This window comes from Emys orbicularis, chromosome 14, assembly GCF_028017835.1.
Source record: "Emys orbicularis isolate rEmyOrb1 chromosome 14, rEmyOrb1.hap1, whole genome shotgun sequence".
NCBI lineage: Eukaryota > Metazoa > Chordata > Testudines > Emydidae > Emys > Emys orbicularis.
Genome location: NC_088696.1, coordinates 25,240,803 through 25,268,790, shown reverse-complemented (window position 1 = coordinate 25,268,790; position 27,988 = coordinate 25,240,803). Strand labels below are relative to the sequence as shown.

At 40.5% G+C, this 27,988-nt stretch overlaps 1 protein-coding gene across 1 annotated transcript; it reads left to right on the top strand.

Annotated features, from left to right (window-relative positions):
• NETO2 (neuropilin and tolloid like 2) lies at positions 1-26,773 on the top strand. The gene is made up of 8 exons (XM_065416676.1): positions 1-178; positions 1,821-1,961; positions 5,177-5,425; positions 9,249-9,293; positions 9,383-9,510; positions 14,417-14,645; positions 24,221-24,334; positions 26,193-26,773. Exons 1-8 carry the CDS (start codon positions 1-3, stop codon positions 26,771-26,773), a joined length of 1,665 nt encoding a protein of 554 aa, XP_065272748.1.
• The last annotated feature ends 1,215 nt before the right edge of the window (positions 26,774-27,988 follow it).

The window sequence follows — 27,988 nt, the reverse complement described above, 5'->3', positions numbered from 1 at the left end:
ATGTGTATTTTGACTGGTGATTTGGATTCATTTAGGTGTTGCCTGAGTAAGGGCTGCAGAAAAAGACCTCTGGTTTCTGCTTCCATTATTGATGTCTTACCTGTTCTGTTTCTCTCACCAGTGTTGTTAATAACAATACTTGTAGTGGAAGGGATTGCTGTGGCACAGAAGACACAAGGTACAGTATTGACAAGATTTTCTTTAAAAGAAATTTGGTTTTTTGTAATTTTAAATAAAGTAAGCTGGGTAGATATGGTAAATCAGAAATGCTTTCTTGTTAGGATATTTCACTTACACTAATAGTACTTTGTAAGATTTACTTCTGTTTTTATATATATTTTTCCTTATTTATTGCATTTCATTTTGCCAAATGAATACAATTCTTATTGCAAATAAAAAATAGTTAACTGTAAATAACCAACTGTCTTTTTCATATCCAGATCAGTTCAGTCCTTATAGGTAGAACAAAACAGTAGAGAGCCCTCCATTTTCTGTGTATGTCAGCAAGCCTTTCAAATTTTTTTAATATGCCAGCATTCCCCCAGAATGTTAGGAGACAGTCCCCATTTGGGGATAGGGAAGAGGCAAATGGCTTTACAAGCCAGTTTCTCCCTTAGGTTGGAATAACCTGCATAGGAGAGAGAGAATTCCTTGAGTTGACACTTGCAGAATTTCTTTTGACTTCTTCTGCAGATGAGACTAAGGGTCCCAACCTTCAGGCTCCAGAATTCTCCCAAGATTCTTGTGTATTTTGGAGGGACCCATTAGAGGCTGCTAGGAACTCCTTTCACCATGGAATCCCTCAAAAGCCCAGTTCTCCAGTGTATAAGGGAAAGTTGCATAAGTACATTATGGTTGCTTCCCCTGTGAGAATGGGAGAATCTAGCAGAAACCCAGTTGTCCTGCACTCCCCTTTCAAAGCCTGCAGATCTTAAACTCCACCAAGGGATATCCAGTGTTAAGATGGTAGAGAGGTGGCAGGGAAATCTGTGCCTGGAGGGGCCCCCTCTGCATAGCTCCAGGGAGTGATCTGGTATGGTATCTTAATTTATCAAACCAATTAACCTCAGGGCAGGGATCATAGTTTTCTCTGTCTATACAGATCCCTGTTCCAGACTAGGGCCTCTCGACACTAGTGCAATATTACTTCTTCTTGTAATTATTAATTTATTATTAACACTGCCATGTTTAGCAATAACTATTTTCGACATTGTAAATATTGTAATGAACCACATACTATAAATGAAGGTCTTAATTCAAGTGAATGTGCTTGAGTGCATTCCTGAATCAGGCCAACAGCAGTAACGTGAACAGAGAAATCAAGTGTCCAGTCCTGCCAAGCCTTGCCCTTGAACTTCAATGGGTCAAACTTGCATATGAATGGGGAAGAAAACTGAGCGGTAATGTTGAGTGGTTTTTTTTTGTTGTTTTTTTCTGTAGCAGTTTAGTGCACTGTAAAGGGGTATAGCAGTATTGCATGCCACAATGACTGACTTGAAAAGAACAACGTACTCAAGATTCTAACTCGCATCACAGGTTCCCTGCTACTCCTCAGTAGTAACTATGCAGATTTGAATTTCCAAAATAGTGGGCAGGATATGTCATGCTATTAAACTATAATGTGCTTTTTACAGAAATAAAATCCCTTTGCTAAATAGGGACAGCTGGCTAGTATGATAAGAGGATCTGCAGGTAGCACCAGCTGTCTCTTCCGTCTGACAGTTAGTGCCACACCCTAAGATATACTGTTCCAAGTGGATGGTTTTTGTTGTTAAATTCTCTCTACTTGTAGTATACAAGTGTGATTTTTCTTTTTAAAGGTGGTCAGAATATTGGAGTGAACCACGTACCATCTACCCAGTGTGACAACTGGGTTCGGACAAGCAATGGAGGCCATTTTGCTTCACCAAACTATCCTAATTTGTACCCACCAAACCAGGAGTGTATCTACATTTTAGAAGGTACTAACATCCTCTTTCTCCTTTGGTGTATTGTATTCTTACTGTTGACAGTGTAGGAAGTGGAACTGTTCTGCCATTCTGTTTATATTAAGTAAAGTCACTTGGGCGATATTGGTAATATATTGATTCGCTTCTGCAGATGTTAGGCTGAGTAAGGAGGGGACACGTTTGGGCTGCAAAACAGTAACTACAAATTCCTGGAATACTTAAACATTTATGAATTAACACAAAAAAAACCTTATTTAGTGACCGTTAGGGATATATCAGGTCCCACCCGAATCCTTGAAAGCATAGAAATAACAAGTTTAAAGAAGTCTTCAGCTTTCCTCACCACTGTCCCATCATTTACAGTACTAATGCACTCCAAAAGGGGGACACTGCCATCTCCACCACTTCAAAAAGATCGTATCTATCCCCATCTTCGTCCAACTCCATGTCACACAGAACCTCAGAGATGACCTCATGCTCGCCTGTATCAGCAGGTAGACACGCATCTGACTGTCATGTAGCCTGTTCATTTGCAAACGTAGGGTGCTTCAGCGTGGCTGAGCTCACCATTAAGGTTATGTGTGACGGGCAAAAAAATCCCATTAACTAAAAAAATTTACTGCAGTAAGAGTTTGCTGAGTAAGGACTGCAGGACTTTAGCCACACTGAACACATTCCTCTCCTAGGGATTCATATAAAACCAGTTAAGTCCATAGAAGGACCCCCACACACCCTCACACTGACTTCAGTGGGATTGTCCTCAGGCCTCCAGTGATGAAACTAAGTATTCAGGTGTCACTGCAAGTCTCCTTTACAATATCCTGTGGTGAGTTTTCAGTTTCAGTGGTGTCTTATCCGTGTATGCTTGCTATATAGTGTTTGGTTTTCTCTTGTATGCATTTATGGTCCTTTGTGTCTTATTTATGACTGAATATACTTTGAGGCAGATATTCTGCCATGCTCTGATCCCTTTGCCCTGTGCAGGCCACGTGGAATGTGCTGAGACTGGCCACACACTCCTACCTGGAAATTTCCCTGGCATGAGGTAGTTCCCAACAGGCAGGGAGCTGGTTCCTCTGCCTCCCTCCCTACAGCCCCCAGTGCAAGGATGTGGAGGGGGCATGGCCGAGTACAATGCCCTCTAGCAATTTCCAGATGGTATATAGTCCCTTAGGTGTCACTGCGAGCTGGTAGATGTTAGAGCAGCTCCATGCTTCTCTACTCCACAAGTCAAAGTCCAAAAGATTAATTTGGTACAGTATATACCTGGTGTGACTTGAGGTGCCTAGGGTAGTTCACAATGAAAATGCCCAGGGCAGGCTGCAAAAAGGAGAGTAGATTCTCCCAAAATTGGTGAATCTAACTACAATGTTAACCACCAACCAGTGTCACACTGTGCTCTTGATAACCAGCGTGATGGATCAGGAAGCTTTAATAAAAAAAAAAAAGGAAATCACACAACCACCTTTATTGCATCCCAGTCTCTGGCTTCCAGCCAGCAAATAGGTCCGGTAAACTGAGAAGTTATTTAAAACTCTACTTACTATACAGAATGTTCTTCAGATCCCCAAAGGATCAGCCACAGTGCCAGGTCACTACTAGTTTGGATCTTATCCAAAATACCACACTGCTAGCCAGTCCTTTACTATCTAAAACTAAAGGTTTATTATAAAAGAAAGGAAAGAGGAGAGTTGTTAAATGATGATGAAAGCAATCAGATACATACATATGACTTCAGAGTCCATATATAAGGTTTTTAGCAGCATTGGTGAGTTGGCTGGCTTGTGAAGTCCCTCTGGAACACATCCAAAGCTTGGATGGGTCATTCAGTCTCTTCTTCAAAGTTTCAGTTTGTAGAGAAGTTACTCCAGAGGTGAGAAGCAGGATTGAAGACAAAAAGACAGCTGCATCTTCTCCATTTTATGTCCTTTGCCATGTGGCTTGTACATCCTTTGTCCCAAACACAAGCTCACAGCACGTGGGTATGGAAAAGAACTTGTCCCCTGTCCACAGGCATGTTCTTACATGTCCTGCTGACTCATAGGTGTAGCCACCTCCCCCCCACTTCTTTCAGTGGGCTCATTGCACAGTTGATTGCCCTCGATGAGCCATGAAGCAGGCTGGATACTGCTGATTCCAAACTGTTTGGGGGTGTCACCCAGAAACATAGCACAAGTTTGAGATTCAAATATATCTCACATATTAATAAGTTATAACTCAAGATACAAAGATGATACATACATATAAACAAGATGATCATATTTAGCAAATAACTTTTCCACTGATACCTTACATGGTGTAAGATTCATTGCAACTTTGTAATATTGGCATCAATAATTTTATAAATGGTCACCCATATTCCATACAGTGTTGTTGCTAGAACAAAGAATTTTCAAACTATACACAGAGTAGGTGAGTGCCACAAGAAAGGCACAAAAAAGAACATTGGGTACTTGCACTTCATGCCTGATGAAGGGCCTGATTCAAAGTCCACTGAAGTCAGAGACTCCCATTGCCTCCAGTGGGGTTTAGATCAAGTTCCTGGGTGTCAAACTTTAGACACCCATGTTTGAATAATGAATATGTATATGCATCTTGGTGTATATTGTAGGTGCTATTTAAACTCTCAGTTAAGATTCAGTTATGAAAAGCCTATTGAGAGTTACCTTCCACTCGTATAGTTGAAGAGTTTGAAAAACAGTGAATTTGAAGAAATCTGGACTTCATTTTTAGAAACATTTGACTAATGAACACCAAGAACTCAGCCATCAGTCAAGACCTCCTTTCTCTCCCCCCCCATCTTTTTCCCCTTTCTCTCCCTGCCTTGTCTGTGTTATCTCCCCATTAGTTGTAAAGTACTGACTTGTTTGATTTTTGTAGCTTAATACTAAGGCTGTTACATATGCAAAAACATTTTATGTTAGAGGTGGTAATTTTAAGCTTTTTTGGGGGGTAGAGGTCTTTGTGATGTTTGTATTCAAATAAATTAATAAAAACCTTACAGCCTACTGAAAAATGCAAAGGTTACCTGATTATGCAGAAGGCATTCTAATTATACAGGGTGTCTGAGTTACTGCAGTAAGCTTACTAGACTTCTTTTGAGAAGTGTCACATGCCTCTGAGTTTTACACTTTTCGGGTTTTGTTGCTTCATTATTTCACTGCCTAGTGTCAGTGTTTTACACATCTATTAACTTATACCATGTTGAAACTTTTATTGTGTTGTAGCTGCTCCACGCCAAAGAATTGAGTTGACCTTTGATGAACCTTATTACATAGAGCCCTCATTTGAATGTCGATTTGATCACCTTGAAGTTCGAGATGGACCTTTTGGTTTTTCCCCTCTCATCGATCGTTACTGTGGTCTGAAAAGTCCTGCACTAATTAGATCAACAGGGAGGTTTATGTGGATAAAGTTTACTTCGGATGAGGAGCTAGAAGGAGAGGGATTTCAAGCAAAATACTCATTTATACCAGGTAAAGATACTTTATTAAAAAGCTTCTTACATTGTCTAGTTGTTGTTTTGCTCATACAGAATTTCAAACTAATATAAAGGTACAAATTCAAGATTTGAAAATATCATTTTGCAAACAGTTAGGGCTCAGTTCTGTGAGAGGCACAGTTCGTTCCCTCTACTCCCATGAACTCAGTAGCTGTGTCTATACTGGCAATTTGGAGCTGCATTTCATGATTAGTATAGTTGTGAGCAGGGTTAGATAACATGGTGGCTAAAAAATCTGAGCACTGTCAACCCTACAGCTTCCTCTGTTGCTAAAGCTGGGGGAGCTAAACTGGTGGAAAATTACAGGCCCTAATTTTCAGAGTAAAGAGGTCAATGCTGAAGATTTTAGGGAATTCTCCCACAGTTGTTCTACAACAGCACAGCTCTGTGGGTGCTGTAGTAGGAATGTTAGTGAAAACTAGCCGCTGGCAATTTCCCCAACATATTGTCTATGTTAGCGTGACATGATGTCAAAAATGTTAGCAGCCAGTCTACACTACCATTCCAACCTTTTTAGCACTGGTGCTAGAATAGCACTGAAGGAATGCGGAAGAATCCTCAGCACAGCCAGTCTGGGGGTGGAGGGTGCTCAACAACTCAGAGTGGTTGCACAGCACCTGACGGTTTTAGTCCTTTAGTCTGTGATGTGGACTACGCCTGTCTCGTGTCTTCTTTTTTAAAGCGATACTAAATTGACTGAACTACTACTGTTTGAAAACTGGTTACTGAGAATATGTGGTAACTCTTTAAACATATTAAAATTGGCATCCATCAAATCACTATTGATTATTTCAGAGCTTCATAATAAGGACTGACACATTTTCATATTGACTCGAGTTATTAATATTTATTTGATCAAAAATCCGCATTTATAAGGATGCCTAAGTCGGTCCATTCGTGGTCCTTTCCAGAGCCGCCTTAATCTGTGAAGAAGAGCATATATGTATAATAGTGTAAATATGTATTTTTTTCCAAAGAGGGCAACATGCCTGAGGAAGGCATTAGTCTGTAGCCCTGTCTACACAAGCAATTGTAAATCATGGTAAGAACCTGGAAACAACAGAGCATAATTGCTGATTCACAGCTTGTACAGAGCCTATACTAACAACTCTAAGAATGGTAAGAGTTTTATTTACCACACAATCACTTTCCATACTAGCATAAAGCTAACCCAGTCTTGAGAACAGCCTCACAAACGTAGTTTAAGAAACTGAACACGATAAAGACATTTAAGATGGCTTAAAAGAGGGTAGCAAGGCTTGTATTTAAACTGGGTTGCTTTCTCCAATATGCATCGTATTAGTCAAAAGCTAGGCTTCTAAGCCAACATTTACATGGGGCGGGAATAGCAGGGAGGATATCGCATGGAAGGGCTGCCTCAGCAGCTGTAATGAGGCAGACAGACCATCTCTGAAGGTGCTAGGAGAAGCATGTTCCTACTTGTTGCCTCCTTTAATGTGTAGCATATATTCCCTCTGCAGGCATCAGACCAGTAGCTCAATCTGTGTGCAGTGGGCCATAGTCCCCTCCCCTTCCCTACGTATGTAAAGTGATAGGATCAGTGCAGCTTGCACTCAAGGAGCTCAAGGATATGGATTCTGCCGTCTCCCTGTGCCAATGCATTTTCCCTACACCCTCTTTGATTCTGAGCTGTGTGCCCCTGACTAGAGGCAAACAGAATCTGGTTCTAAATGTATCAACTAGGGTATAATCTCAAGCATGCAAAGCTGGAGGAAATGGCTTAATGGGCTTAAGCATCAGCTTTTGAAATACCTAGATTCTCTGGAACCATGGTTTCAAATCCTAAGAGTGTTGACTCAGCTCTTTGTGACGCTGAGGCAGATTGAACACTGAGCAAGTTATGAAGCAGGGGAGGAATATTTTGGTTGCAAGCTCATTTAAAAAAAAAAAAAAACTGAGGTTATGTCTGCTCTGTGTGGATATTCAAAGTTCCTATGGCACTTTTGGTGAGAGAGGATTTGATCCAATGTCCTTGTGCAGAATGTTCTGCTCCAGGTGGCTGTATTTTAGATACTGCACATATATAGTTATAAACACTTTAGAATCCTTTGGGACCAAAAGCAATATATAAATGTCAGCTATTACTATAAATGTTGTATACACAGGTATAACTGCTTTATGTTCCCTCTCTTTCCCAGACATGCCCTTCATCTCCAGAATCATAGGAAAATATTGTACATTAGTACAAGTGTTTTAACAGAACTGTTTTCACTCTGCTATGGATTTGGTTTCTCATGCTGTTCCGATTCGCATGGGTCACTAACCCTTTGGGAACCATGTGGGATGTGCTAAAATGTTCCCGCAGGGGTTATATGGATGTGTGCGCCAAGCTACATTCCAAAGCAATTTAACCAATATGTCATTCTCAAAACCAAGTTAGCTTAGTGCTAGCAAGGCTCGGGCTTGTATTCTAAATCTGCCACGCATACATTTATTTTTGTGGTGGACTGTACTGACTGTGGAAGAACCATTATATTTTGTCGTCATTCTTTTACATTTTCACAAGATGTTTAAATATTTTTAAGTACCAGTGACAATGAACAAAAATCAGAAAAAGAAATTAAGCCTCACAGAACACTTAAATGACACTAAGTACTTGACTTAAATTCAAAAGGAAGAGCAAATTCAGAAAGGAGGTTGAAACTCTGACTTGCAGAGGTTTCCGTACAGTGAACATGTGTGCCAGACTATATAGCTCAATGGGAGTGGGCTAAGGATGCAATTTTCTGAACTGTCTTGAGTATTTAAGTCAATCAGGATTTATGCATTTTTTTTGTTTAACTGTAAATCCCTTTTATAGATAAAGGCCCACACAAATTCTGCGCCTTGAGCTCAGTGGGACTAGGATTTGGTCCAAAATGGACATGCAGCCATTGGTGTTTGTGTATTGGAACACTGGTGTACAAAAAATCAGGTTTTGCCTGTGTAACACATGCACATGTAACTTGCAAGGCTCACTTGTTGAGTTGTGTGTGGGGAAAAATACTAAACTGCTCATGAAAATGTGAGTGCTTGCGCATGCAATGGCTGCATGCTCACTTTGGACCAAATGCTGGAGCTTTCTGTTGCTCCTCTGCTGTGGACCTCTTCAGAAAAATCTGCTCTGAACTCATTAGCAGTACCATTTCCAGACATGTACGATAGAACACCGTTCAAGAGAAAACTAGAGCTAAATTATGCCTTTAGATGCATGTCTGTGGCTATCAGTGACATCAATGGGAGGCATGTGTGTATCCAAGGGAAAATCTTGGTCCTTGTTGCTTGTTTACCCTTTATTGTAATGTTCATGAGTACTCTACTAATTCCAAAACTCTGATCTTGCTGCATCAAATTGCACTAGTAAACCTCTTCCACCTGATGCAGTACAGAGCTACTTATATACCCCTTGATCCTGCAATCTGATGTGCACTGGTTGATCTCTGTGCCCTTGTGGAGTTCTGTTGATTTTAGTGCAAGCCAGCACAGGTGCAGGGAACCATCAGTGCAGATCAGGTTGCAGGATTAGGTGGGAATAAAAAACTGAAAGGAAATTCTAGTGTGGTGGTAACCACCTCCATTATATTACAAATATTCAACCATCTTAGTGAGGTACAGTCACTTATCATGGAATCAAGCATCAGGGTAACAAAAGGATCACCTCTCTCCCATTGATTCAATATCTGTTCTAGCACTTCGTATTTTGTGGTGTGTTAGGAAATAGATTGTCTCTAGATTGTGTTAAACCTTGAAGTGACTCAACTGCCAGTCCCAATGATTTGTGATTTCTTCTGTTGCAGATCCAGACTTCACTTACCTAGGAGGTATTTTAAATCCCATCCCAGGTCTAGTATTACAATACCAATTTATTTGTACATGAAATTTTTAATCAATCTCATCTTGCATTTGACAGCGAGTTGTATGTTCTTTCCAGACTGCCAATTTGAGCTTTCAGGAGCTGATGGAATAGTACGTTCCAGTCAAGTAGAACAAGAAGAGAAAACAAAACCTGGACAAGCAATTGACTGCATATGGACAATTAAGGCTACTCCAAATGCTAAGGCAAGTCCATTTGTATCATTCAATATATAATGGGCTTCTAGCCCATTAGTAATAGGGAATGGTCATTAGTAATTATTTACAAAATGTCTCACTTTCATTTAAATTAATTAGCTATTGGCAGTTGAGGAAATTAAGATACATTTATTTTAGAAACAAGTATCTAACTGCAGGTCCCTGGTGATGCAGCTATTTTTCCCTGACCTGAAATTTATAATGTTTAGGCACTTTGATAATTTTATGGGCCACATGTTTAAATGGCCTGCAACTTGGCCTCAAGTTTAATGAGTACAGTTAGCTGCAGACAAAGGGTAGTCTTAGGTAATGTCTGTTACCTGATACGTGAGCAAAATATAGATTACTACATATGAGTCTGTCACTGAAGTTTTACCATCTTATGCATTGACCAAGTAACTGTGTTTCTGAGATTCTTCTTGGAGTATGTGTCAGTGTAGGTGTATTTGTGCCTAATGCACACAAGACTGGATTCTTTCAATAGCCTTGGCAGTCAGGGTCGAGCACATCCCCTGTGCCTCCTTGTCCTCCCATAAGAGGGCATAAAGAGTGGAGTGGCTGTGACCCTCCCTCAGCTCTCGAAGTCAACATGGCAGCGAGACAGAAGTGTCCAAGCTGCAATTCTCTAAAGAAGAAATCTTACCTTCACACTTTCCAAACATGGAAGGAGATTTATATAAATAAAAATGCTAATCCTCCTGTGCAGTGGGGCAAAGTGCGTTGCACCATGGTGGACTTCAAACCCTGGATCCTACGACTGACTGATCTCCGTCAAGGTCGATGTCTCTTTTGCATAGAGGTGATCCACCTTTTCTTCCAGAGCTTATAAATGCAGGCACACTTGGCTCAAGCTACAGCTGCTAGATCAGTCCATGAGGGTCATTTTGAGCCCACAGAGTGCTCCTCTCATCACCTCACTCAGAAGACTGTCTGTCTTCCTTGTGGCTATTGCTTCAGCCAGCAGAGTAAGTGAGCTTCAGGCTGCAATATTTCAGAGAGAAATAGTGCTACTAATTCATTCAAACCAAATCAACCAGCCTACCTCTCTTCCCAAAACCACACTCCACGCGCTAGATGTATCCAGGACTTTGCTTTAGTCCTGTCAATGTAATGAAGCAGTCAGACTGTTGTCCTATCTGTCTTTCTGGCTATAGCCAAGGTAATCTCATCAAAATGACTTTCACCGAATTAACTATTTTGAATCTCACTGTTACACAGTTGGTGTACCTCACCCACCAAACATCAGGGCTCACTCCTCCTGCTTCAGAAATGTATCAGTATCAGAAATTTATCTGCAAAGCAGTGATGTGGAGTAAACCACTGACCTTTGTGAAATGTTAGAGCTGGGATTTAGCTGCTAGGTCAGATGCCAAGTTCAGGAGAGTAGTACACAATTTACTGTTCAATAGATGCAACAGGAACTCCATCCCGAGGGGAATGGGGATACTGCTTACTAGTCACTTACAGTGGGGTCCAAGCTCTCACATACTCTAAGAAGAAAGAACAGTTACTTACCCTACAGTAACTATGGTTCTTCGAGATAATGTAGGCAGTGTGGATCCCATGACTCTCCCTCCATCCTCACTTCTAAAGAATCCCATCTCAAGCACACCTACTGTGGGATCTACACTGACTACATCTTGAAGAACTACAGTTCCTACAGGGTAAGTAATGGCTGTTTATGCTGCATGTCTACGTATGATAGGATAAAAATAGCATGATGCACGAAAAAAAAAGTAGGGAAGAAGTAAATATTCTTCAGTAGAGCTGATCAGAAAATGGGTACGGTCTCCCCCCCCCCCCCCCCCAACAAAAAAAATTGACTTGGTATTTCAACAAACTTTTTTTTTGGCTGAAACCTTTAGCAAAACCTCAATTTTCCACAGAAAGCAGACACTTTAATTTAGTTGAAAAATCAGTTTAGACAGAAAACTTTCCAACAGCTCTGGTTCTCCAGCTTCCCAAATAGTACCAAAAATAACTACCTAAACCATGAGAATAATAGGGGACAAAAGAGTAAGGTAACTACAGCAGAATAAAATAACTTTATTACATGTTTTGAGGAAGTAACTCATAACTCCCAAGAGCTCTATCCTAGAGTGAGTTATAGAAATTGTCTTTCTAGAAATGATTTGCAAAAATCATTTTTTCTCTCTTGTTTTCTATTTGAAGTACTCCATGCCTAAATTATTTTAATAAATATTATTGAATGTTGCTTAAAGCGAGTTCTGTACTTGAGTGGCTCTTGAGATTAGATTATCTTCCTAAATGATTTGAGGTTTACACTTATTTTTAAACTGTCATGCTAAAGTTGGTCTCCTGAGTTCTGGTTTTGACAGGATTATGACATTGAACGGTTGTATGGAGCAGCCTCAGGTGTTTTGTCCTTTTATGAGAAAGAAAGAGAAAAGTTTTCCATTTCCCAAATTTGATTTTTTTGTAATAAAAATAAATCTGAAAATTGACAGTCATTGAAAACTTAAAAAAAAGCCTGTGCATCATTGAAATTCTGATAACCTTCAGGGATTCAGAAAAGTTCTATAATATATTAATATTCTAATGAGGAAGCCTCTGATACTATTACCTTCTTTGTGGGCAGCAGAAATCCTAAAAATTCTTTTCAGTAGGCATAGAAACCAGATGCATCTTTTACTGAGCAGAAACTTTTTGGAAAAATTGTGCCCTTGATTTGTGTACACAGCATAGAGTAAGCGTGCACTATGAGTGCTAGATTGAATATTAATGTTTTATTCTTTCCATTATAGTTCCACAGCAGGAATAAAAATCCAATTAAGCAATAGTTAGGAGAGTTCTATATTTCAGGCTAAATGCTGAGCACCTGCAGCTCTCTCTGACTTCAGGGGAATATGAAGTCAACAAAAGCTACTGCTGCTGTAATAATGGGGGACAGTGAGGAGAGACAAAAAACACTCACCTAAATGGTACTTTACAATTTGCAATAATCACAGACTGACGCAGGTTACAGTGAAAAAGTTTTATATCCACTACTAGAGGAAGTATTTTCTCAGCTGAAGGGGAAAAAATAATATGGGACTGGCTTTCAAGTATGGTGCGTAAGGGGCATAGTATCAGCATCTTGCCTGTGGAGAACATTAGGAAGTGCAATGGCTTGGGAGTACTAACGGTGCTAGGGGGAATATGGACTACCCTGCCACCCATTAAGTTGCCTGTGGGCCTTGCTACTGTGTAGACATACCCTAGTGCACTGCAATAAGACATCTGCAGCTGGCCGGTGTCAGCTGACTCAGGTTGTAGGGCTAGAAAATTGCAGCGAAGACAGCAGAGACCCAGAGCCCAGGCTGCAGCCCAAGCCTGGACATCTGCATTGCAATTTTATAGCTCCAAACCCAAGTCAGCAGACACAGGCCAGCCGCTGGTGCTTTATTGTAGTGTAGACACACCCTAAAAGTTTCGTAGTGCACTTTGTTTTGACATACTGCTGTTTCAAACAAACAGCAGTATGTGAAAGCATGCTACAGAACTTTTAGTGCCCAGTGGCAGGGTCTACACAACAACTTAGTGCATGGCAAGCTAGTGTCCTGTACATTCATACCCTGGTTTGCTGCTCACTAGGTCTCTGTGCAGATAAGTGCTTAGTATGGTATAAGGATGAAGTTTTTAAAAGCTCTAAATAACTAAGGAGCACAAGTCCCACTGACTCTTACTAGTCCCTTAAGTTCTTTTGAAAATTCCCCCCCACCTTCCAGTATTGTCATTCTGATGTGAAAATTTAAAACATTTGTATAAAAATATAAACCAGATTTCCCCCCCCCCTTTTTTTTTTTTTACTTACAAAATCATGTCACATTCATTTCAGGAAAAATAAGAATTGTTCTACCAGATCAAAGCATTGATCTGAGTCTAGTAATTTGTCACAGTAGCCGGTGACAACCTCGAGTGGGCAGTTCTGGAATAGCTTGCCCATATGAGCAGCTTATTTCTAACCCTGCATCAATTAGAAGTTAGCTCATGCCCAGAAATCTCCTTAGTTGTTCCCTTTATTCCTTGCAAGTTCAGCAAATCTACAAGGTCTCACAGGTGTCTGCTGCAGATGCATCTGAAGGCAAATAGTTTAAATTTGTCTATTTGCACTTCAAATTCCACCTTAGTCTTCCTAAATTCCTTATTATGTATGGTCTGCTGTAATATATGGTCCTCAGTCTTGTCTTTGTTTGAGCTAGATTTCCAGCCTCTGAGGGATACCAGTTTGACTCACATAACCTCTTGAATCTTACCCTTTAATTCTGTTTGTTTTTTACATTCCTGCTTCTATTTAGGTTGTTTGCGCCTTCTGTGACTGATTCATTTAATAGCCTCCATGCAGAGTTAAAGGACTTTGGTTTCCTTATTTTTGACTTTAAGACTCAAATAGATTTCTCTGGTTGTTTTTTTGAAATCCATCTTTCTAAAGTTCAGAAACCTGCTACAGGAAAAAGCTTTTTCCCAAAATTCTGAAAAATAAATCCTTGCATTCTTCCTGTATATTCCTTACATCTGTTCTAGAATGTGCTTAAGAGCAGCTCTCTTCAGCCTGCACCATTTTGTATTACGAGCTTTGCTTTTCTTGTAAGCTTAGGGAGAGAACAAGTTAGTCAATTTTCATTGGAAAGTTCTTGTCATTTATTGATACTTAGGATAAAAGTAATTGCAAATAATAATCCATAATGTCATTTTGTGAAGGAATCACTGGTTATGAAACTGTAAGCATACAACACAAGAGTTTGTGAACTGGGAGTTCCATGCCTATATAAGGACGACAGAATACTGTAATCCGGGTCCACTGGGAGGTCTAAGAGAGAAACTCTGTCCTGTTTTATTACTAAGGCATTCTGTTTTACTTTTCTTAGAGGTTGTGGGGTTTTGTTTTAAACAGATTTATTTGAGATTCCTGGACTACCAAATGGAGCACTCAAACGAATGCAAGAGAAACTTTGTAGCTGTATATGATGGAAGCAGTTCCATTGAAAACCTGAAGGCAAAGTTTTGCAGCACAGTAGCAAACGATGTGATGCTGCAGACTGGAACAGGAGTGGTACGGATGTGGGCAGATGAGGGTAGCAGACTCAGCAGATTCAGAATGCTGTTCACTTCATTTGTTGATCGTAAGTACATCCTCAGTTATCTTCTTCGTAGCCAAGCGCTGAATGTATTTAAGAAAAAGCATCAGCTTTGTGTTATATGAGCACCAGGCATAACAAAAAATGTTGATTCTCAATTCACACCGAGGGAAACACAGTACTCACTTTATTATTGTTCATGGGTACTGTTCCTGGGGGAAGATTCTCTCATAAAGGCCTGTCTTACATTTGAACCAAGTAATAGCCAGTCTCAGACACTAAGCCTTTTCTTGCAAGGCGTTCCATAGCCAGGGTCCTGCTCTTCCCCAGCATCTGTTAATTTAAATCTAGATTCCCCCTGCTGTGTTGCCTGTGAAGCAAAGTTCTCTTGGATGGGGAGGCAGCCTTTGAGTGAGTTAGGTCCCAATCTGTTAAGGACTCCATAGGTTAAGACCAGGACTGTGAATGCTGTTCTGAGATTCCGTATGGATTGCATATAAAAGATTTAATGATGATGCTCGCAAGGCTTATGATTTAAGGTGTTTTAAAAGGATGTTTTAGGTGGGACTACATTTAATAGTAGGTTAATATACTACCCTGCATACTTATTCTGCATACTTTACTCCTAATCTGGCTGAGTTTCATAGCCTCAATCTGTTCCCATGTGGACACACATCCATATCACACCAGATAATTTGAAACAGTTGTCAGGCTCACTACAAGAGAAGCCAGAACTTGGAACTGGAGAGCAGGCATGAGGTATGTTGGAAGAGCAGTATAGGAAACCTAGCGCAGAGTTTGCTTATTGCATACCTGCCATCTGACTCTAGTACAATCATTCTTGCGCTTTTCTTAATGTTAAGTTTCCAATGAATGTGACCTGAATAATAGATATTGTATAGGTTTGGTTGTAAAAAGAGCAAAACTAATTGGCAATGCTGCTGTTTCTTTGCCTCATCCTGGAAGTGATACTACTCAACACCTTGCAGGGTTGGACTTTTTTTAAAGTCCAAATTATCTCTTTTATAGTGTATTTTATTGTTGTTTCATAAAACAGAGTTCAAGATATACTCAGATAAAAATGTACTTGCTATGAAATAATCCTTCTGTTGTGATGGTGATTTTTAAGAGGAATATGATATTGCTACTTTATGGATATGACATTAAGAAACCACTACAGATATTCAACGTTCCTTTTCTGCAACTACCACTTTTAGGTACTGGTCGCTAACCAAAATTACAAAAGCTGTTTTGCTTTCTTCAGTTCACTTCCTCAGCTACAATGATGAATAATAATGGTTGTTCTGGTGAGGCTAGGCTCTAGCTTTGAATTTAGAAGATTCGTTTCGACGGGTCAAACGATCAGTTAATATTATAAATATTGATTTTTTTTTTCCATTCTTGTTTCTCCAACAAGCTGAAGTGATGAACAGGTATAAAGATATCTGCTTTTTCAAAGAAAGGAGTCTAACTAATCAAAAAATCATTGCCAAAAGCAAGTCTGTAAAGATATGTACAGTTGTTCTTGCCTATCTCCCGGTTTGATACCTAAGGAAAAGGAGAAAGATAATGAGTTGATTTTAAAAAAAAGCCAATGAAACAGAGCATTTCATGTACACCTTTACCCCGACATAACACTAATTCGGATACAACGCGGTTTCACCTATAACGCAGTAAGATTTTTTTTTGGCTCCCGAGGACAGCGTTATATGGGGGTAGAGGTGTATATTAAAATATCCTTGTTATAAGCAAACTTCAGTGCTCAGAATAGTGAAATTATGTGCTTATTCTTTTTTCAGATCATTGAGCACTTTTTTCTCTTCTACTTTGTTACTGATTTGTAATTGTATGAATCCATCCCTGAAAACAATCAATATTTCTGAAGAGGTTTACATAAATGAACTAATTCTGCATGACATATTCAGTTCACGCATACCCATTGCAGACTGCAGATGTGACTGAAATAGCATAACTCAGCTAAAGGGGATGAGATAATAGAATGTGTTTTGGTTTTTCCCCCGATACAATATATGAACACAACTACCTATATTAAAAGAACCTTATTAAGTTTGCAAAGTCAAGCACTCAAAAATAAGGAAATGCCAGAATTAAGGTTGCCTTAATTTAGCCTTGTTGTGCATATGTGTTATGATCTTAAGTGATTACATACTATTTTTTTTCCACAGGTGCCCTGAGTTATTCAGGGCACTGAATGGATGGTGCTCACTTAATGATCATATTTCAATGTGTGGCCCTAAGCCTTATTACTGTAGTTTATTTCCTCATGGACTCTTCCAAAGTGCTCACCACTCTAGTGTCTGAGTACTTCAAATATTGATCTTCATAACACCTCTGTGAAGTGAAGATATACCATGATTCACATTTTACAGATTGGGAGCTGAGGTACTAAGAGATTAAGGTCAAAAGTATCCACTAAGTCTGGGTGCCTAATGTGAAATGCCTAGGACCAGAGTACTAAGCACTTTGTATTCAGGTACAGCTCCCATTGACTTCAGGTGCAGTTGTGAATGAGCACCACTTCTGTAAATCAGGCCCCAGGGTCCCAAGTGGGACATCCAGCAAATGAGGAATTCTTAATCCGTGACCCCCCTGTGAACAATTCTGGCTTACATGACATGTACAACATCACATAGGAACTTTGTGTGACAGAGGCAGGGATCAAATCACAGTCCACCAGAGTGGCATTCAGTTGCCTTAACCATGACACCCTCCTTTCTTTTCCAGCAATTCCCTCTCATTCACTACATACCTTCCAACTTCTTGAACAAATGAGAAAGAGGGTCCTACAGAAAAAAAGCTTTTACAACACAACCCTGATTCAACCCCAGAGCAGGGGTCCTGTGGGGGAAAAGAGTAGGTGATCATTTAGTGAAAGACTGTATTGTGTCCAGGAAACCTTAAATCTGGCATTTCCTAACTTTTGAGTGTTTTGCTTTTGCAACCTGAATAACATTCTTCAATGTAGTTTTGAGTAGGAGTATTCTTATGGCTCTCTGCTCTCAGTTCCAGTGCCTGGCTGCTTCCAAGCCTGGAGCAGCGATTACCAGGAAAGTCTAGCTTTACCCCTGTAGCCTTGGACTGAAGCATCCTCAGTCATTCTTGTGGGGATGGTGCATATGCAGTCCAATCAGCCACTAGGAGCTGGGAGCATGCTCAGTAGGGACAGAACAGTTAGAAACTTCAGCTGCTAACAATCTACGGCTCTACTGAGCATGTAGGAAGTGGGTTTGTTCTTTTTTTGTTTTTCAAAAACTAATCAGTTGGCCAGATTTTCCCAGGGATTGCAAAAGTCACATCCCTGACACAAGGCCACCACCAAAAAACTTCAGGACCCTGTTCCAAAGCATTTGAATGCTGGAGCATTTCAAAGGAAAAAAACCTCAATAATTTAACAGACAAATTATATTTTTTACTTAGTCATCTTCTTGGAAACGGCTGAACCATTTTGGCTGACATTTCAAAAAATTCAGCTTGAGGCAGACACCCAGCATGGAAAATTTCAGCTCAGATGGTTGGGTTTTGCACAGTTACATGCTACTGAAAAGAGTCCTATAATGGGAAATGTTGAGCAACCTGAATAGGTGGCATTAGCAGTATCACGTATAATACTTGGCTATTAGAAGGAGAGAATACTGTATATTGATGGGGCCAGTTGGTCCTTGCCCCTTGTGCAGCAAAGAGAGGTTGCAAGGAGCCTTCTAATCCCTGCCCCCTCCTTGACAAGTTTCCAAATATGGGGCGGGGGGGAGTGCAGCCCATGTGTTCCATCCAGGCAGATGTGAGACTACAAACCTTCTCCTTTTGGAATGGAAGAGGCAACAGAGAGAAGTCAAGGCCTTGCTCCTTCTCCGTACCAGTCCACGAAGCTGGGTGGGTGCAGAAAAACTCCCCTAAACATCAGGTAGCTAAGGGAGAGACTGTGATTTCGGGGGCATAATTCTTTTAGTTCCCCAAGAGGTGGGATGGCTGTATACCACCCCAGTCACTAAATAGCACAATCTGGGCTTAAGTTTGTGAAAGGAACAGAAGGCATTTTCATTAGAATATTCAGCGCACAAGCAACTATACAGAGAGACGACATCCTCTCTTAGTAAAGCACAGTTAAACTACCTGAAGACAGATGAACACTGAATAGCATTTAGTTATGCTCGTTATCTACGGTAGACAACATTCTGACACAAGAATCAATGTACCATTGTACCAAGTATTAACACTCCGTGTACATGGAGATAATGATACTAACCTCCTTTGTAAAGCCCTTTAAGATCTTCAGATAAAAAATGCTATGTAAGAGCCAGGTTTTGTTATGATGATGGTGTATTACAGCTAGACCATGGGTTCTCAAACTGAGTCATGACCCCTCAGGGGGTTGTGAGGTTATTACATGGGATGTCGCTGAAGTGGGGCTGTCAGACTACACCCCAAGCCCGGCTTCACCTCCAGCATTTATAATAGTGCTAAATATTTAAATAAGTGTTTTTAATGTATAAGGGTGGGGGGTTGCACTCAGAGGCTTGCTGTGTGAAAGGGGTCACCAATACAAAGTTTGAGAACTAGAAAGCTAGACCTAGGGCTCCTAGTTGATTCATAGCTACTTAAAAACTGAACATGTCATGAAACATCAATTTCATTTACAGGATGACCAGGACTTGGGGGGATAAAGCAGACTCTTAGTTGCCCAATAGCATTAGCAGAGTCTCCAGAAATTTTGGCCAAGTACATTAGGGCAGCTCTCTACTGTTGAGGAAAACGCCAAGGTCTTCAATGTCCACACCACCTCAGTTTTTAAATTCTCATTCAAAAGACTCTTTTCCCCCCCCCCCCCTTCTCCATTTGCAGTAAACTACATGGTATTCAACTGATCTTCCTTGGAAGAATAAAGAGTTTAGTTTCTTTTGCCAGGAATCAAACTCTGTTCTTCGTAATGTACATATTTCAAAACCAAAATGCTTTTAAAAAAAATCTAGGGATGGAAAAAGGAAAGAATGTTTGTTTAAAATTCATCATCCAGGTATATGTCAAATTTCATACCTTACAGTGAACCTCAAAATGACATGGCTGAGAGAAAGTATTACCAAAAAAAGTTCAGTTTTCATCAAATTCCTGGTCTGATGCTATATCCCATAGTTATTCTTCCCTCAAAAAGCACTCAGTTCTATCCAACAACTACTCTGTTTCTTTGGTGTTCCAGAAATTACATCTTGCAGGAGTAGGCTATCAATTTTATCTCTCTTCTAAATTTAAAAAAAATCTAGTCAGTTTTTCCATCCACATGTGGTCTCAGTCCAAGAAGCTTAATAGTGATCTGGATCTCCAACATTTCCACTCTAAGTGGCAGATTTTTTTCTCTTTATATATGCTACTTGAAATGCTGGATACGCACCCATTTCTCAGTCTGAATCACTTAAGGTCTTTTTCTGTTTGCGCTATTCAGTGCTTGGTGCTATCCAGTCTAACCTCCATGTTTCCAACCAGAACAGTAGCTGATCCAGTTTCATATTCATAAGTACTATAGCTGCATGAGTTTTATCCTCTGTCATTCCAGATGAAGGGCATGTAAGGTTGTGACTTGGACACCAGCATGAGAACAGGTTCTCTTTCCAATAAAGGAGCAACTAGTTAAGTACAGTAGAACCTCAGAGTTACAAACCCCTTGGGAATGGAGGTTGTTCTTTCAAAAGTTTACAGTGACTTAAGACAGCTTTGAAACTTAACTTTGCAGAAGTAAAGTGCTGCTTTTAACCATCTTAGTTTAAATGAAACAAGCATGGAAACCGTTTCCTTACCTTGTCAAATCTTTTTTTAAACTTTCCCTTTATATTTTTTTCAGTAGCTTATGTTTTAACACAGTACTGTACTGGCTTTTCGGGGGGGCGGGGAGGGTCTCTGCTGCTGCCTGATTGCATACTTCCAGTTCCAAATGAGGTGTGTGGTTGATTGGTCAGTTCATAACTCTGGTGCTCATAACTCTGAGGTTCTACTGTAGTTAAAGAAGCAGCCAGAGTTTGAGCAGGCAAAAACTTTGGGACCTTATTCTTCACTATTGGCACTTAAAATAAATGAAGGGCCAGATTTTCAAAAGAGCTCAGGATCCAGCATCTCCCATTGAGAACAAATTGGCCCTTATTTATGCACCTAAACGGGAACAGAGCTTTCTGGAAAATTTGGCCACTTATTTGGATGCTTAACTGTTGGGTGCTCAGCTCTTTTGCATATCTAGCTCAAAATCACTATACATTCAAACTCAATAGTAAAAAGAAATTAAATGGATAAATGGAAGTTGCTTTGAAAAGGCAATGCCTCAAATATTACCTTCCTCCTCTACTGCCTTAAGCTTCTCATTGTTAATTCATACAGTGCCTCTTCTCCACAACTTCCCATGAATTAATAATACTATAAAGCACTGTTCTTCAAAGCACTTTCCAAGTATTAAAATTTTTGCAACACCCAGTCAAGGAAGGTGTGTAAAACAATCAATGATATTTAGAAGTATTGAAATTACTAAGATAAAAATTGGGTAACATGCATCTTCTAAGAAGTTCCTAAATTACATATGACAAAAGCTTTGATTCAAAGAGTTGAGACTACAAACAGGATCCTCTATGGATCTATTTCTTTCCAATATAGAGGAACCAATTGATAACATGAAAATAAAGCTCAGAAGCAGTGCACATGAGCTTGTGGAATTCAGCACAGTAAGAAATGGAGCAGCAGCAGTACAAAGACATTAGTTTTAAGGAAGGCAAATTTAGAGGGTTAAGAAATATAGGCTTAAAACCTCCATTAATTCTGCAGGCAAAACTCCAACTGAAGCAATTAGGGCCCAGGGGTTTAACTGAGGGGAAGACATGGTAGAACTCTATCCCTTTCCCACTTGCCATCCTCTCCGTCACTCACCCCTTGGATTCACGTCTGCATTTGTGAACCCCAGATGCTCAAGCATGAGTTATCTGGGAAATATGTAATAAACGGACATGTGAGCAAGACAAGCCACTACCTTCTCCTGGACAGAATTAGAACTTCTGAACTGTACACCACTGTCCTTACATTAAAATCAGTGCTGATATGGAACTGACTTCGAGCAATACAGAAAAATGGAACACAAACTGTATATTGGGTAGAATATCAAAAGCAATGTCCTAAAGCAGAAATAATATGCTATATATACTGAAAATGGATGCTTTGATACTGTTCTAATGTCAAGGGCATGAAATATGATAGAAATTTAAAATCCTCTTTAGAGAGAATGTATAGTTATTTTATTTCTTCAAATTTCTTACAAACAGCTGCCAGCTAAAGGCTGGTCTCCCTTGGACCCTCTATTATCTGCAATAAAAAGGGCCCATTCACGAGCAGGAGTTCACCTCTTTCACCATGAAGGTCCAAGTGACCACTATACAGTATAGCAATAACCATCAAGTCACAGGTGGCAGGTTTGTTACAGTGTTTACACTACTGTTGCCTACCTGACAGGCATTTCTAAATGTTTATAAAGCACTTTGAGATCATCAGAGGGAAGGCACTATAGAAGTGCGGAATGCTACTATTTATTATTATTACCACTGAATCTCCACTTTAGCTATATAATGTATTTTTTTGTACTAGCTTCCCAGTTGCTTTTGGATTCTGTTCATTTAATCTACAAAGCCCTACAGGGCTTGAGGCCAAGCGACATCTCTCTTCATATGGACTGTCTCAATGGCTGGTAGCAGCAGGGATGTTCTGTTTGAAAATGCCAAGATTTGAATTCCTGAGAAGAGAGTTCTTAGGAAAGGGACCTCGAGTGGGGAACTCATTCCCTCCCAGTCTGCAGGAACTGGAATTTGACCTTCACTTAACAGCCTAGGTCTGGAAGTGCAGGAAGAAGGGTAGGAACTTCAGCTGCCTCAGACCTACACAGCATCTCCCTTTGATTTTTCATGTTTCAGAGCAGAAATTTGTCATGTCTCATTCATCTGTAAAGCATGATGCACCTATGGTATTCTGTACAGGTAGGAAGTATACTCTTCAGGGAATAGGGTGACCAGATGTCCCAATTTTATAGGGACTAGGGTTACCATTCGTCCGGATTCCCCCAGACATGTCTGGATTTTTGAGCTAAAAATAGCGTCCGGGGGGAATTTGTAAATGTCCGGACTTCTCCCCCCCATGCAGAGCGCGCGCGGCTAACAGGGCAGCCGGACGGATGGTGCCACTTACATGAGGCTCCGACAGCCAGAGAGAGCCCCTCCTCCTCTCCCTTGCAGCAGAGATCACTCCCTCCCTCCCTGCATTTGCAGATCGCCTCCGGCAGTCTGGAGCTCCTCCCCCGCTCCTCCTCCCCTGCCAGCCAGCCTGCCGGGACGAGCGTGCCGGGACGAACGGCTCAGGCTGTTCCTGAGCAAGTTCACAGAGACATTAGGCGAAGGCCAACAACAAGGGGGCCAGGGGGTCGGAGAAGGGGCAGGGAGGTTTTGGATGGGGCAGTCAAGAGATGGGGGGGGCTTTCTGAGGGAGGGTGTGGATAAGGTTTTGGGCAGTCAGGGTACAGGTAGGGGGTAGGGTCCTGGGGGGCAGTTAGGAGCAGGGGTCCCAGGAGGGGGCAGTCAGGGGACAAGGAGTGAGGGGGGGGTTGGGAGTTCTGGGGGGGGCTGTCAGGGGGCAGGAGTGGTGAGAGGGATCGGAGCAGTCAATGGGACAGGGAGCAGAGGGGTTTAGATGGGTCGGGAGTTCTGGGGGGAACTGTCAGGGGGTGTGGAGTGGTTGGATGGGGCGTGGGAGTCCCAGGGGTGTGTCTGGGGGTGGGGGTGTGGATAAGGGTTGGAGCAGTCAGGGTACAGGTAGGGGGTAGGGTCCTAGGGGGCCAGTTAGGATGGGGGGAGGGTCTCAGGAGGGGGCAGTCAGGGGACAAGAGGCAGGGAGGCTTAGGTAGGGGGTGGAGTCCTGGGGGGCAGTCAGGGGACAAGGAGCAGGGGGGAGGGTTGGGGGTTCTGAGGGGGGCGGGAAGTGGGAGGGGCAGGGGCGGGGCTAGGACAGGACGGGGGCAGGGCTAGGGCAGAGCTCCTCCCGTCCTCTTTTTTGCTTGCTGAAATATGGTAACCCTAATAGGGACAGTCCTGATTTTGGGGTCTTTTTCTTATATAAGCTCCTATTACCCTCCACCCACTGTCTGGATTTTTCACACTTGCTGTCTGGTCACCCTATCAGGGAACAAACTGACTTCCTGTGAGTTTGGAAAGCCTATGGCATATTTTGGGCACTACTGCAATCTAAATAATCAACAAGTAATTCAGAATGCAATATAATGCTATAAGATAGGAATTTAAGACAATAGAAGCTTTTTCCATCACGTGCATTGGGTGGCCAACCAATGTATGGCTCTTTTTGCTAACCAGTTTGATCAGTACTGTTTTGTTCATAGTATCTGTTGTGCATCCAGAAGCGACCCCAAATGGGCGTATACTAAGCTACTTAATAAGGAATATGCGGGGAAAACTCATGTAATGTGAAATCTTAGATCAGTCAGTGAAAGAATGAATATGCATACTGAGAAATATAAGGTTTCTTCACAGACTTTGTGCACTCTGAGCTCTTAACTTGTTTTTTCTTCTCTCCTGCAGCTCCATGTTCAGGCAGCACTTACTTTTGCCATAGCAACATGTGCATCAATAATTCTTTGGTCTGCAATGGCATTCAAAACTGTGCATACCCTTGGGATGAAAATCATTGCAAAGGTGAATATAGTGTAAAGCATAACCTTGGTGATCCAGGATTGTCAGTTAGCCTTTCATTTAAGAAAGTCATAAAACATCTTTTCCTGCAAATGTGATGAAGACAGCTATTCTACTAAACTCAGGGAGATGTTCCAAATTTTTAATTTAAAACCAGGAGGCCTATGAGCAGGGTTGAAGAATGTACCTGCCCTATAATTGAACATTACATGCCCTTCACAAAGTATACTTTAAACTTTACACAGAACATTGGGCTTACTAAGTATATGCTTCTGTATTTGCCTGATTTGTACCACTACCATCTATTCCTAAACCTTGTTGCTTTTGCAGGGAAAAATCCTTGTTTTTCAAAGGAGGCCCCTTTATGTTACAGTGTGAAAATAATATAAATGTAGTTACTAAGCTAAAATGTATCATGTCACAGCAAGTATTATACACATTCCTAATCAGAAATGGTTTTCTGAGAGGTTTGCCTTAACTACAGGTGCTTTTCTGAAATATACACCTTTCCTAGAATGCTTCACAAACCCACTGCAATATGTGAGATTTATTTATTAAATATATAGCAACAAAGCAATACCATCTTGCCCAGCATTTTTAACTACTGTGTGCTGAACTAAAGTACCCACTATATTTTGGATTCAGATGTGAACAGAATTGCAAAAACAACAACAACAACAAAACCCAAAACCCAGAAAGCAGTAAATATTTTTACTGTTTTCTAATGAATATTCTGTTGCATTCATACATGTTTCTTTTAGTCATCCAGGACAAATACTTTTTCCAGAGCAAAAAATTGCTAGAAATTTGTCTCCAAGGGTGGGAAACCTGCTGTAATCAAATACTGCCATCTTGTGTACTTTCATAGGAAGTGCTATCAAGTAACTTTTTTTTTTTAAACTGATCTTATGATGTGGACTGTTAAATAACTTGCAACGCAATACGCAGGTACAGTTCAGTCATGAAGCCATCCAGTGAAGTCAAGATAAATAGTATGATTGGATTTTTTTATATTGTTGTTGTTTTTTAAAGGACAAGATAATTTTGGGGCCTGGTTTTTCCTCCATTCAAATCAATACGAGTTTTGCCATGGGCACCAATGGGAGCAGGATTGGGCCCTTTGTGTATGAGCATTTGTAGCTATGCAAGCTAAAGTAATGATATGCTGTTTAATCAAATTTTAGTTTTCAGAATGTAAACTGATTATCACAGGGGTCAGGAAGTAACCCACACCCCAACTAAATAGGTTTGTTGGATTAGGGGAGGGTCCCACCAGCCTCTGAAGTATCATGTGTTTGTCACTGCTGAAGGCAGGGTACTGGATTTAATGAACCACTGCATTGATTCAATATGGCAAATCCCACAAATCTACAAGTTCATTACATTTCTAAGGTTGTTCTAATGTAACTTCTCTTTCCCGCAAAACTATGGGCCATATTCTGCTCTTGAATGTTTGTGTGAACCTCAGGGAAAATAGCCCCACTTATGAGAGCAGAGCATGGTCCTCGCCTGAAATTGCACGCTGTTCAGTGGGCCCAGTCCTGCAGTCCTTGCTGATCCCGTATGAGACGAAACTCCATTGTAATCAGTGAGTTTTGTCTGAGTCAGGACTAATGCTTAAAACATACAGGGCCAAATTCTGCTCTCACTCACAGGGATGCAGTGCCCATTAATGGAGCCAATGCTAATTAATAGACATTTGTACCCATATGAATGACCTCAGCATATGACCTCCTCTGTCATTTACACTTTTCATTATCTTAAATCTTTGCATATGAAGTCCAACCTCAAATTTTACTGAATTATTTCTGATTAGACATTTTAAACCGACTCTCAAGCCAACCCTTTCTCTTTTTTGCAGAGAAGAAAAAAACTGGACTGTTTGAACAAATCACCAAAACTCATGGAACCATCATTGGAATTACTTCAGGGATAGTTTTGGTTCTTCTCATAATTTCAATTCTGGTGCAAGTAAAGCAGCCTCGCAAAAAGGTTATGGCCTGCAAAACTGCTTTTAATAAAACCGGCTTCCAAGAAGTATTTGATCCGCCACATTATGAACTGTTCTCATTAAGGGATAAAGAGATTTCTACAGACTTGGCTGACTTATCAGAAGAACTGGAGAACTATCAGAAAATGAGACGCTCCTCTACTGCTTCAAGATGTATTCATGACCATCACTGTGGCTCTCAAACTTCCAGTATAAAACAAAGCAGGACCAACCTCAGTTCCATGGAACTTCCTTTCCGCAATGATTTTGCACAACCTCAGCCGATGAAAACATTTAATAGCACCTTCAAGAAAAGTAGTTACACATTTAAACAGGCCCATGACTGCCCTGAGCAGGTCATAGAAGACAGAGTGATGGAGGAGATTCCTTGTGAAATTTATGTGAGAGGACGAGAGGATGCTGCACAAGGCTCATTATCTATTGACTTTTAATCTCCTGCTAAAGGTGAAATTGGTATGTGTGGGTGTGTATCTGACACACTCTGTGTATATATAAAAATATACCCTATGTAGTGTGTATAGGTATACACACTTTTTAGCTTACTGTATCCAATTCCATTTTTTTTTTTAAAAAGGAAAGATCTTCGTACCCAATAATTGTTGCAGTGGTGGACTTTGCCCTCATCCCCTGCAAGCTGTCACTTCGGTTGAGCAACAAAACAGAAGGTTTTGCATGGGAACTATTAGTTAAGAATATTTTTAACTAAATCTGAAAATGACTAGATTATTTTTCTGCCCTCCCTTTCATATTATTTCTTTTCCTTTGTTAAATAGTTAGTTTTCAGACCAATTTTAACTAGTTTAAGTAAATAAAAGTGGTTAAAGGCACCACCTATTTTGACACAGATGTCTGTTATCATATTTATCAAATTACAGCTAGAGTTACTGTGGTAAGTGCCAATTAATATGTTATGTTGCATCCACCTGTTGCATCTTGACTAGTTTTTAATATTGCTGCCTTTAATTATTGGCTCCTTAGTCTCTGTGTTCTGTGAGAAATATGTGAAATGGTCTATTGCCTTTTAACAGTATTATCTTAGCTATATTCATTTTAGTATCTTTGGGAATATATGGCCTTTGTAGATGAGAATTGGGTTAAATCCTAAGTATGTCTTTTTAGACACAGACTTTACACAATGGCTTCTTTCAGGAAGATGTAGATTTTCAAAAGCATAGGAGTGGGCCAATTTCTGCTATGTGTTACAGCCATGCAACTCTGGCTCTCTGATTTTTCCTATTACTTGCATAAAGAAACTCCATTGACTGTTTTATATATTTCTGTCTCCTGTAGTGATCCTAGTACTATATTCCTTATGCAGCGCACCCCTCCACCCCCATTGAAATCCAGGCTTGATACTCAATTGGTGTCTTAATTGCACAAAAAGTACAGGATGAAGCCTGCTACATGTTACACTTTGAGATCTATGTGATAACTAAGGTGTATGAAATTGTTGAGGACAAAGAAATCTGAAAGTAGCTGAATGAGCCTTTTAGCACTTAAGACTATCACATTTTTCTAGCACTTGTGTCCATGCTGCAAAAATGCACATTTCATATTTTGTTTAAAAGTGCAGCTTAGACCTTGTTTTTTTTTTACAGCACAAGACAATTTGTAAAATAACAATTCTCATGGATTTTTTTTAGACT

What these genes read in the sequence shown, in the direction of transcription:
- NETO2 (XM_065416676.1), top strand. Translation starts at nt 1, where the DNA reads ATGTGTATTTTGACTGGTGATTTGGATTCATTTAGGTGTTGCCTGAGT. An exon ending in GTGTATCTACATTTTAGAAG is followed by an intron (nt 1,962 to 5,176) that starts GTACTAACATCC and finishes ATTGTGTTGTAG; the next exon opens with CTGCTCCACGCCAAAGAATT. An exon ending in AGGCTACTCCAAATGCTAAG is followed by an intron (nt 9,511 to 14,416) that starts GCAAGTCCATTT and finishes TGTTTTAAACAG; the next exon opens with ATTTATTTGAGATTCCTGGA.